This window comes from Gymnogyps californianus, chromosome 1 (genome assembly GCF_018139145.2).
Source record: "Gymnogyps californianus isolate 813 chromosome 1, ASM1813914v2, whole genome shotgun sequence".
Taxonomy (NCBI): domain Eukaryota; kingdom Metazoa; phylum Chordata; class Aves; order Accipitriformes; family Cathartidae; genus Gymnogyps; species Gymnogyps californianus.
Window position 1 is genome coordinate 32734603 of NC_059471.1, and position 11972 is coordinate 32746574.

Genomic DNA, 11972 nt, shown 5'->3' on the forward strand with positions numbered 1-11972 from the left:
TTACTGTAGCCAAGGTGATATAAAAATAGTACTAAATATTTTCTAATTGCTGGGAGAGGATCTTTACAGTGGTGCTAGTTTGTGACTTTCAATGTGACAGCTTTCTCAACATTGTTTATCTTACATTAAAGGATAGTTTAATAATACAGTAGGCAGCTGCAGTGTGGTAACTGCAATAATGTAAATATTCAGGCTAAATATGAGAGTATGCTTTCATGCATTTAAGATGCTCTTAAGATGCTTTTAAGAGCTATGACTATATTCACAAACTGAGGATCTGACCTGTGGAGAAGCCAGAAGAACATTGCAATAATTTATTTTATAAAACTCTGTGTGAAAGGGTTCTAATTCTCAATCATTTGCTTTGAGCATCCACCCATCAGTAACCTGTTCTTGTTAATAAAAAATGAACCAAATGAAATAATGTATTGATCTGGCATCCCATAGGAAAGGCCTTAATATTATTCTCTTTCATTAACAGGAATTAAATAGAATGGTGATAAAACAAATCACTTCTTTATTATGTCCTTATAGTTCTGCACTTTTGCGTAAAATGGCCAAGCAAAATTCTCCATCACTAATTGAAGTTGTAAAACAAGTTGCAGAGCAGCAGCATTCACAAGCATCAGAGATAGAAAAAAGCAAAACAGTTCTTTTCCAATTGCAGGTAATAAGTCTTTTTTGAAGTAGGTTAATTAATTTATTTTTGTCATTAGATGAGGAAGTATTCCTATGAACAAGAGAAGCTGATGGTACTTCAGTCTTTCTGGGTGTTTGCAAGGCAGCTGTTCTGTTCCTGTGTGTGGCATTTAGGCTTAGCCAAAACTGTGTATCTGTATTGTTATTTGTAAGGCTGCAACATAGCTAAGACTTCATTAGAGCACGTTATAGCAGAAGCTTTTATTTTTTATTTGGAAAAAAAAACCAAAACAAAAAAACCCCAAAACCACTGAGATAGCAAACCCACAAAAACTCAATACAAAGTTAGAGCTCTTTGAAATTTTCATAGTGATTTCCTGAGAAATTAATGGGGAAAAAAGGATTTTAAAAGCATACTTTTTGGCAGATTTTCACCAGACTCTATCATTTTTTCTTAGTATCTTTTTCATACAAAATACTTTTTTCTGTGTGCTTGAAGTGTGTGTCCTAAATAGTAATTAAATACTGGTTTTATTTAGTAATATTTTGTAGAACACTGGATACATGTAGTTTTCGTGAAGACTATGTAATCATTTCTGTTCTAATCTCTCACAGAAATTATTAAGCTTTCAATTATTTAACCTTTGAGATCAAATTTCTATTGAAGGACTTACATTTAAGTCTGAGGAAAGACACAATATCATTCAGGCGTTTTTGAGCATGGGAGAATGCAAATGGAAATAGTAGAGTTCCAATTAAAACGTGTGTGAATAGCCCTACAACTGAAATAACTGAGGTTTAAAATTTTGTACAAAGATAGCTTCTCTGAAGGAGCAGTGAAAACTTATTGCTTAGGAATGTCAATTGCCAGGCCACACCTTGCAAAAAGCTTTCTCCTAATTATATACCATCCCATAATGATGGGATGATGATGCTGCAACAATTAATTTGTGATCAAACAATTTAAAGAAGGGTATCTGTTTTCAAAACCCACAGAACTTTAGAGCCCTAGGTAATTAAGTTAGCCCATTTATTTTCTTCCTCTTCTACACCTTTTCCTTTTTCTTTCAAAAAAGCCCAAACCCTAGGAAATTCTATACAAACATTAATGTTAGCAGAACAGCAAAGTTAAATAACTAGGAACTTAAAGTCAGAATGCAGAACTGCTTTTACGTCTATTCCCACGTGTGCATGTCACAGAAGACATGGAAAACAATAATTTCCTTTCCAAAATTGAAGATCTTTGCCATTAAGATCTTTTGCTTTCCTGTCCTCAGTAAATGGTGGCTGGCAGTTATACAAACCCTGCTAAAACTGTAGCCCAAGATTTCCCAATTAAAAGTTACGCAGAACCTTTTTGTTCTTAGCAGTTAATAATGTCTTAATCTGTTCAAGACATTGAGTAAGAGATTTCATAGCACTCATAATGCTTCCATTAGGTAAAAGATAATAGGTGACATAAATCACAATGCTAATTCTCTCACTTAATGCACTATTGTTGGCTGTTACTTTGGGTGGGATTCATCATAGCTAGCTTATATCACCTACAAGTCAGATGTTAAGCCTGTATTAGTCATCTAGGCTCCCTTGGTAGTCATCAAAGAGAGAGACACATTTCCGAGGCAGCAATTCAGCCCCCCCATCTTAGATTTACGTGTAGATGTGGCACTTAGGGACATAGTTTAGTGGTGGACTTGGCAGTGTTAGGTTTACGGTTGGGCTCGATGATCTTAAAGGTCTTTTCCAACCTAAATGATTTTAAGATTCTATGATTTCTTATGATGGGTTAAAGTACTACTTCCTGGAGTTGTTCACTTCTCATCAGTGAGAAGATGTAGAGGCCTTTTTAGGACTAGATGTGTATTTCTTAGGGGATTAAAAATAGCTGGGATTAATCCTACTCTCAAATACTACTGTGGTGAAGGCGGGATTAAAAACTTCAGTAGAACAGGCTAGTTAAGCTCCATCACCCCAAACACCCATCTATGTGTTTGTGTGGGTTTGTAAGTGATGTTTGGCATCATTAGTTGTTTTTAGTCTGATTAGGACTTAACCAGATTTCAGCTCTAAACAAACATTGGGGTTGGGTTTGATCTGTCATGTCCTATGTATCTTGCAAATATGAGGAATTTAAAGTCATTTCAAGGATACTTTATTTCATATTTTAGACTCAATCTAAGGGGAGAAGTCTAAGGTAGTATTCTTGCATTGTGCCTCGAAGGCGATGATTTTAGGAAATGGAACTCTGCTTATCTTCCATTCAAGCCACATTAAACAAGTGAAAAAGAAGGCTCTGTTGAATAAGTATAAATTACAGTGTTTAACTAGATACCTAGTATCCTCTCAAAAAATGTTCTTAAGTGAACACTGAAATATTTTACAGGCAAAGTTTCAGGAACTAGAAAAAGAAATGGATTCTATTCTGTTAGAAACGAAGACGACAGAAAGGGAAATATATCTACAAGATGATGCCATAGAAGTGACAAAATATCACTGTGAAAATCTGGAGGCCCAAGTCAGAGCCCTATATTCTGAAAATTTAAAGCTGAGGCGTGATGCAGAAACAGTACAAGAAGAGTTTGAGATTACATTTGCAAGAAATAATGAATATCGGGAAAAAATAAAGGTTCATAAACATCTCTTTTGGGAGATGGAAAATAAAATGCCAGTTATGATTGAGCTTGCTAAAAAGAAAGCTGTTGTTAAAGAATTAAAGACAAAGAGAGAGGAGTTAATGTGTGATCTCCAGAATCCAGAAGGATCTGTTATAAAACAAGTGCAGGTACTATATTTCCTCTTTGATTCTTCTCCTGTTGTGTGAAATAATTTTGGCATAGTTTAGCTAATATGTTTATTTTGTCTAATATGTTTACGGTTCATGAGGGACTGACTACAGGGAATATAGATAATTTATAATGCTACATTAATTGAAGAAATTTTGACTTTAGTATGCAGTAAAAAAAATCAGCAGCAATTGTTATCTGTATATTATTGTAAAAGTCAGGTTAATTCTATGTGATCGAATGAACTCAGCTATGAAAAAAATTACAGAGCTGTAAATTAAACTATATCATTGCCAAACTATTTGTGGTCGTCTTTGGGTTGTTGGATAAACTTACGTGGACACTTTTCAGAATTCTGTGGAACATTGCCATGTTGTTACATTTTTCATGTAAGAGCACAGTATTCTTTTAACTTTGCTGTCAAGTAACAAACTACAGTTGAGCTGTTTGCCAACAGGAGGTAGATTTGATGAGAAGGTGATAGAAAGAAGGAGAGAGGAAAAATATATTTCTTTTGGTATTCTAGTCTGACACTGTTGTTTTTTCTTGACCCTAATTGCAATATTATTAAAAACTACTATGTAGGAATTTTTCACCACAAAACCTTACCAATATATGAACAAACACAAGTATGAAGTTGAAATGGGGTCACAGATTTCAACTCTGATGCAACTTGCGTTATTGAAAATCTGGTGTTACTCTGTTCACGTAAATTGATGAAGATTTGGTTGTACAAGCAAATCTTTAAATACTGATAAATAAAGACTCATTAACAATGTATTTCCCTTGAGAAAGAAAAATCTATCCCAAGTATTACATTAAATATTCTTTGATTTTGCAATAAACTACATTTTAAACAAAATTAAGACCAAAATGAGTTCAAATTCCTGTATTGTTGTAGTTGTTTGCATATTTCAGATCAAGAGTATATCTTCTTAAGTATCTAAAGCCATGTTACAAATTATTTTAATTATTAATTTTAATTAATAATTCTTAAAATATTAATTTTATTATTAATAATTTTAATGTGAAATTGTTTATTATAGATCTTTATCTCATCTCTGTTAATGAAGTGAGACTTAAAATGTGACATTTTAAATAAGTTCAATAGATGTACTGTGCAACTTTTTAAGGAGAGGATTTCTGTATCTTGACTTACATCTGCAGGAAGAAATTACACTTTTAAAAAGGGAAATCACAACATTGAATGAGTTCATCAATAAAAAAACAGATTTGCTGGAAGAAGAGAAAAAACTGCATGCTAAGCTTAGAAAAGAAATTGAGGTGAGTCATTTGAATAAAATAATAGTTACAGTTCTGACAGAATGTAGATAGTGCAAAGTTTGAAGTACTTTATACACCATTGTTGGCCATACATTATTCAAGTATATACAGTAACCATGCTATCTTAAATTCTTGATACTGATAGTCTTTCTAAAATTCAGAGCTTAATTGCTATCATGAGAAAAATTGAAGTTAAGAACATTTTTTCTTAAGTCTTTTAACAAGGAGTTCAGCTGTGAACTTTTGGAATGATGTCCTGAAAAGAAAGAGGTCACTGAGTGGTAGTAAAGCAAAAGGCACGTTTTTTTATTTCTGTAATACTTTTGAAATACTTCAGATTTCACTGCTGACTTGATTATTCATGACTTGTCTCATGGTTCCTGATAACTCATCAATGGGAGAATCAATTGCACCAAGAAAATGGACTTCCCATGAATCTCCCTAATTTGAGCTGACATTGAATTAGGGATAACACAGCAGCTCCTAATTAGCTGCCAACATAAAATTCTGATAAATAGTTAAAACCTTCTCTTTTTAAATAATTGAACTGTATTTTACATTTTTTTCCTTACTAAAATACTTTGTAGTCTAGATAGTTTTTAGTTTGGAAGTTTCACATCATTTATCTTCCTAGTCCAAAAAAATGCCACAAAACTTAATGAGCAAAGCTTGATAATATAAAGATTAACTGGTCTAAGGTTAGCTCTGTTGCCCATTGTAAAATGTAGGAGCAAAAAAGAATATTTTTTCATGTGATAGGGAATAGCAGAGAATTTTTAAACTGAAAAGCAAAACACAGCCACTTTAGAATAGGTCTCTGCTATTCAGCATCTGAGAAAATATTTTATTATCAAGGCAACATCCTCCGAAGAAAGTTCTCTAAACCCAAAGTGAAATTAGGCAGCCTAAAAATAATGTTCTGTTCTGTTATTGAAATCAATTTAATTAAATAGTGAAGGTGAACCTGATCTTCAGTTGTTTGGATTATACGATCTTTTTGTCGCAGAAGGAAGCAGGTTTAAAAATGGAATCTTTCAGGGTATTATTTTCTATTAAGAGCTCTCTGGAAAACGATCCAATTTTTAATATAAAAACTTACAATGGACAGGCAGAGACATTAGTACCCAGCAGTCGTCAGCACAACTCAGGAAAAGAATACTCGAGCCAAGCATGGGAATAAAGTGAGATACTAGACATATGGATGAGGTTCCATTGAGCTGCAGCGGTGGGATTCAGCTACAGACTGCCGACGCCTAGATGTGGTTGTTTGAATGTAGGTGGCTACACGAGTCAGACAGGTTCCCATTATAATCACTGGAGGTGTAGCCAGTGCAGTTGATGTATTCTAGAGATCAATTCAGTTGGCCATATGTAGGTGTTTACAGTAGGGTGAGCTGCATAATCTGGTCTTTTGAGACTATAGTATGCATTGGCTAGATTTCTATTGATCAAAACAGGAATGTAGACATGTAGGTCACACATACACCTCTAAAGCTAGGTGTCTTAATCCGCAGACTGACCCCACCTCAAGACTTCAGCGCTTGTCATAGGACTTTTACATATTGCAGGGATTCTCAGCTTCTAGCACTGCATGGGCCAAAAGTAACTGGCCTCCTTATAACATCATGAAGTTCAACAAGGCCAAGTCCAAGGTCCTGCATCTGGGTTGGGGCAATCCCCAATATCAATACAGACTGGGGGATGAATTGATTGAGAGCAGCCCTGTAGAGAAGAACTTGGGGATATTAGTAGATGAAAAATTGGACATGAGCTGGCAATGTGCCCTCGCAGCCCAGAAAGCCAGTTGTATCCTGGGCTGCATCAAAAGAAGCGTGGCCAGCAGGTCGAGGGAGGTGATTCTGCCCGTCTACTCCACTTTGGTGAGACCCCACCGGGAGCATTGCATCCAGCCTTGGGGTCCACAGCACAAGAAAGACGCGGACCTGTTGGAGCGGGTCCAGAGGAGAGCCACGAAGATGATCAGAGGGCTGGAGAACCTCTCCTATGAAGACAGGCTGAGAGAATTGGGGTTGTTCAGCCTGAAGAAGAGAAGACTCCAGGGAGACTTTATTGCAGCCTTTGAATATATAAAGGGGGCTTGTAAGAAAGACAGAGAAAGACTTTTTTACCAGGGCCTGTAGTGACAGGACAAGGGGCAACAGTTTTTAAATGATTGAAAGAGGGTAGATCTAGATTGGACATAAGGAAGATTTTTTTTTACAGTGAGGGTGGTGAGACACTTCAGCAGCTTGCCCAGAGAAGCTGTCATCATTGGAAGTGTTCAAGATCAGGTTGGATGAGGCTTTGAGCAACCTGACCTGGTGAAAGATGTCCCTGCCCCTGGAAGGGGATTGGGCTAGATGATCTTTGAAGGTTCCTTCCAACCCAAACCATTCTGTGTTTCTATGATTCATAAATTTGCAAAGAGTATGTGAGCTCCCAGGTTTCTGAGCCTCCAGATACAAGCAAGTCATCGCATCTGATTAATGAGCTTGCTGTTGCTGTAGGACTTCTGGAGCCTTGATTCAGCAATGATTTTAAGCACTCGTCTAAGTCTGCCCCCATACAGCTCTATACTTAAATGCCTACAGAATTCCTGTTGAAGCCTCGTTAATGGCTAAGCTGGCACTCAGACAGAATGGACTGACTCTCACAGCCCTGGTGCTCCCACTTTGCCTCAGTATTATTTCTGGTTTCCCACAAAGATTTCCCCAACTAAGCACATCATGCAGGCATATAATTCGGAATGCCTTTCTAAAGCAGCTGAATTTTGGAAAGTTAAAAATAATTGATGAAATGTCTTTCTGCAAGTAAATTTGTGCCCAAGCTGCCTTTTTTCCAAGGAAAGTCGGTGATCTGACATTGCTAATTAATAAACCCTACAATTAATTCGTACCTGGGATGCTTCTCATCAGGCAGGGTACTGATGGACTTTTAAGGCAGCTTGTAGACCTTGTGCCACTCCCTTTCCTGAGCACCAGCCCCACCACCCATCTCTTGAAGAGCAGAGCCTGTTCCCATCCTTGGACAGGGATGTCAACAATAAATCAGGGGGGTTACCTGTGTAGGGACAAGGCTTCAGTCATAAAGACTAATTCAAGACATCCAGAAATAATAGAAAATAGGTTGTTATGTAAAAATAATAAGAAAAAGAAAGCTCAAAAGACTGTCTGTTCCCCTGCTGCCCTCTTTCCCCCACATCAGCATGCGGCTATATTATTCTTGGCAGATGCTTGTCTGTCCTGTCCTTGAAGGACCCCAGTGGTGGAGATTCAACGAATGCCCAGTTGATTTTTTCTAATGGTTAACTTATGTGTATACAAGGCCCAGTAAAAAGAGCAGTGTTCTCCTTCCTCTCTGTCCAGTAAGTGTATTAGTGCTCCCTGCCTCAGCAGGTGTGCCACAGTTCCCAATAATGATGCTAGAGACACATTTCTAAAAAAAGCAGATAATATCGATCATAGATGTTTCAGTGTCATACAACACAATCCTAGTGATGTTCAGATCCTGCAAGCACTCATTCAGATGAGTGAATCTGACAGCATCCCTTGAAAAGTTGTGAAGGATTATAGTGGAGAGCCAGGCAACGTGAAGAAAGACAACCCATCACCAGTAAAAGAAAGCAGTGTAATTTGTAAAACATTAGTGAGGGAGGGAGTTAGTTATACGTGAAATTTAGGCAGCAAGACTCACAGGAAGTCACTGGCAATGCTGTAGTTCTGATGCAGCTGTACACCATCATGTGTAAGTTAAATACAGTGTAATAATGTTTCAATAAGCAGACACAGGAATAATTATACACTACCACTCACATGCCATTCAAACTAGGGTAAGTAAGCCCAGATTTTCATTAAGTGAATACCCATTATTTCCATTTTTATTATAATGAACGTTTCATGCTTTTACACTTCAGAATGCAAATCTTCAGAGGGTCATCTGCAGCAGCCATTCTTCACATACGGCAGCAATGGGATCAAAATTGATACAGTACTGCATTGCCACAGTATTGCCTTTCTAAGAAAAACATACCTTTTTAAGTGCACTGCAACAGTGAAGACGCTACTACAGCCATCTAGGTTACCTCATTTGTATTCTAATTTATACCCAAACACACTTGTCAAAGAATGAAAATATCTTCCTTTCTCATCTCTCACTCTGGAGCCTGAAATCTTCCATGTACAGAGTGTTGCCACAGCTGTGAGATGCTGACTGTTTGGGTGGGATTTACTTTGGTAAATTTTAGACATCTACAGAGCAGATAGATACCCACATTGAACTCCTCGCTTAAGCTCTTAGTGGGACAGAGCTTTTCTTTCCCTTAGTGGGAAAGAGAGGCATGATTCATATTGTCCTGAAGCAGATATCTGAAATCAGTCAGATGAATTGCTTCCTAGATGTCTGTGTCTCTTCAGTAGCTATAAAGTGAACATGGAATGACTTGGTCAAATGTCAGAATCTACACTTAGACAGAGTTAGGTGGGCTGAACCCACCCCTGTAAATAGTTTTACTTGAAAGAAATTTTGAAGTTAATTTTATTCTATTTTATTAGGTACAGAATAAAAGATATGATGCTATTCTAAAACGTTTACATTGCCAACTGAACAAGCTCCATTCAAATAAAAGACAATGGCACTGGAACATTCAGCAGTTGGAGAAGAAGGCAGCAGAACTAAGAAAGTGTCTTGGAGTAGTGGAGTTACAAAGTAGCATATAAAACAAACCTAACGAAGCTACAATGTGGGTAATCTTTTCCAGACAGAGGAGCTTTTTTTCTGGAAATACTACAAATAGTAAATAGCCCGATAGCTGGGCCAGGCCTCAGTGAGTTCTTTCTTTTTAAAGTTTTTCTCCCTTTCATTCTGTGGCCTAAACTAGGCTGTGCTCAGTCTGTAATGCTTTGGAATAACTTTGCTTTTTTTTACCGTAGCCAGAGGCTGTTCAGGAAGAAAAGTTATTAACATTTCCAGGTGTTTTCAACATATGTGCCAATTTTATCTAAAAAGTCATTTGAAGTCAACCAAATAAGATTTGAGGAGTTCCTTTTTATTTGATTAGATCTCTGAAGATTGAGATCTACATTGTTTTTCCTACAGAGAAATTGGTATCGGTGTATATCTGCATTCTTGGGATACCAAAATTCCACATCTTTTATCCACATACCTTACTATTGCAACCTACTAAGGAACTCTGAAAGCTCTGATGGCCTGTATTTTGCTGTGTGGGAAGTTCATATAGATCATGTTACAGCCTATTTGCCCTATATCTGCCAAGATGTCCTAGCATGGGGGACAAGGAGGACATAGGCTGTCCAGCTGTAAAAGGCTTAGGAACAAGTACGCCCAGAACTGGGCTTCAAATAATCTAACTTCAACTGGTCTAATATATGTTAGCAAAGAGGAATGAGCAGGTAAAGAGAGGACTGCATCTGGACAGCTTTTAAAATGGAACAACTCACCCTCTAGAAATAGGAATGCATTGTAGATGATTGATTATAGAGGAACTTACTGTGTAGAGGATCTTGATTCTTAACATAAATGACCACCTATTAAAAGTCCTTGTTAAAATAGTAGTGAACAGTAGACATTTTTTGCCTTCTTTTTATTATGTGCTTGGCATTTGAGGAATTTACAGTACTTTCTCTATTCTTAAGGTAATAGTTCTGGATGGACATAACCTGTAACATTTATCTGTTCTATGAAAGTAGCTTTTTATTTGAGGTGCTGTCTTGAATAGTTTAGATTTATCTTTACTCCTGAATATAAAATGAAGATTTTAGCAAATTGAGTATTTACTGTGGAAACTGTTAAACTGCCTATACATTGTTCGCTTAGGAAAGCAAAGTTTAAAATGCAATACTGTTACTAATTGTATTGCAACATGCGTATATTCATGTATATTTACATTTCCCTTAATATGTTATTTCACTTAATATAAAGTTATTTTAAGCAATATGCTGACTCATGAAGGCTCTCTCTCAACATTGTTAGACTCTCAGGTTTGTTTGGCTTGGTCTTTTTCCTTTGCAATACTATCAACCAGGCTACTTTCATTAAAACAATAATGTAGAAATGAAAACCTCACTATCCTATGCTATAGTAACTGTAATGTGATACAAATAATTTGCTGGGTTAAAACTTTTTTAACCTGATTTATTTTAAAAGAAGACAAAGAAAGGCATTGTGAAACTAACCCCTAATCTTAGCTACCTTTCTGTTCTGAAGTGACTCACACATTCATTGCTGACGAGTCCAGAAAGCACCAACAGAACATTAAGTCTTATCATGTATATAGTACATTATTGTAACATTACAACTGTTTATCCTCACACACAGCAAAGCAGCTTGCATTTGATTAATGTATATCTTCTAGAAAGGGATCCAGACTTGAATAATTGGAGTATTTGCTGCCGTATTGGTAGTTCCAATGATTAACTACTCTTCTTTTGTTTTGCATCATTTCTAATTTGAATTTATTCAGCCATCCGGTGAAATGAGTGTACTTTATATTCTCTCCATAAAAATAGTTATGCACTGTCTTCTTGCTGAATTAAATAGATCAAGCCTTCCAAAGTTATTGACTGTCAGATCTGACTGAGAACTTTAGCTTACTGCATCCCCCCAACAGTGGTATAACATCCAAAATTCTCGGGGTATTAAGACTGCGTGCCCTTAAATGTGCCTTTTACCACTGGTATTGTCTTGTTTTCATACTTAGTTTCTAAATATTTCTGAACCAGAACAGTCAATGCAGCAAGATATGTTTCTTATCAGCTACACAAATTACTTCAACCAAATATACTTTGACACTTATTACCATGGTTATAATATCACAGTTTAACCTTGCACTTTATTACCAGTTGAAAACAACTCTAGCAAACAATCCAAACCTTCTAACTTAACAAAAATTAACCTTTATTTTTCTTTTTGACCAATGAAGATGTTCATTATTACTTCTCTGGGTATTAGAGCAGTTTCTACATATCAACACACGTACAGCATGATTCATACCAAGTAAATACCTTAGACCCACATTTTCCCTCTTCCTTTTCATAAATCTCAGTAAATTTTAGTATCTCACATTACTTTTATGGTTCTTTTGTACATGTTCTTAAGTTGTTTAATATCATTTAACAAAGGTGAATATGAGAACTGTATGTAATACTCCCATTGGTGCTGTATGCAGAGGAAATGTTGCCTTCTCCTACACAGAGGCCTTCCTGTCATCCAAGGCCTAAGTTGTCTAATGCTGCTTTTTGCTCTGTACTT

The 11972-nt window shown here is 36.5% G+C and overlaps 1 protein-coding gene across 1 annotated transcript; it reads left to right on the plus strand.

The window, feature by feature from the left end:
- The first annotated feature begins 541 nt into the window (after window positions 1-541).
- On the plus strand, window positions 542-9734 carry CCDC122 (coiled-coil domain containing 122). Its single transcript, XM_050913623.1, has 4 exons — window positions 542-667; window positions 3023-3421; window positions 4590-4706; window positions 9257-9734. Exons 1-4 carry the CDS (start codon window positions 554-556, stop codon window positions 9419-9421), a joined length of 795 nt encoding a protein of 264 aa, XP_050769580.1. The 5' UTR covers window positions 542-553; the 3' UTR covers window positions 9422-9734.
- Window positions 9735-11972: the final 2238 nt, after the last annotated feature.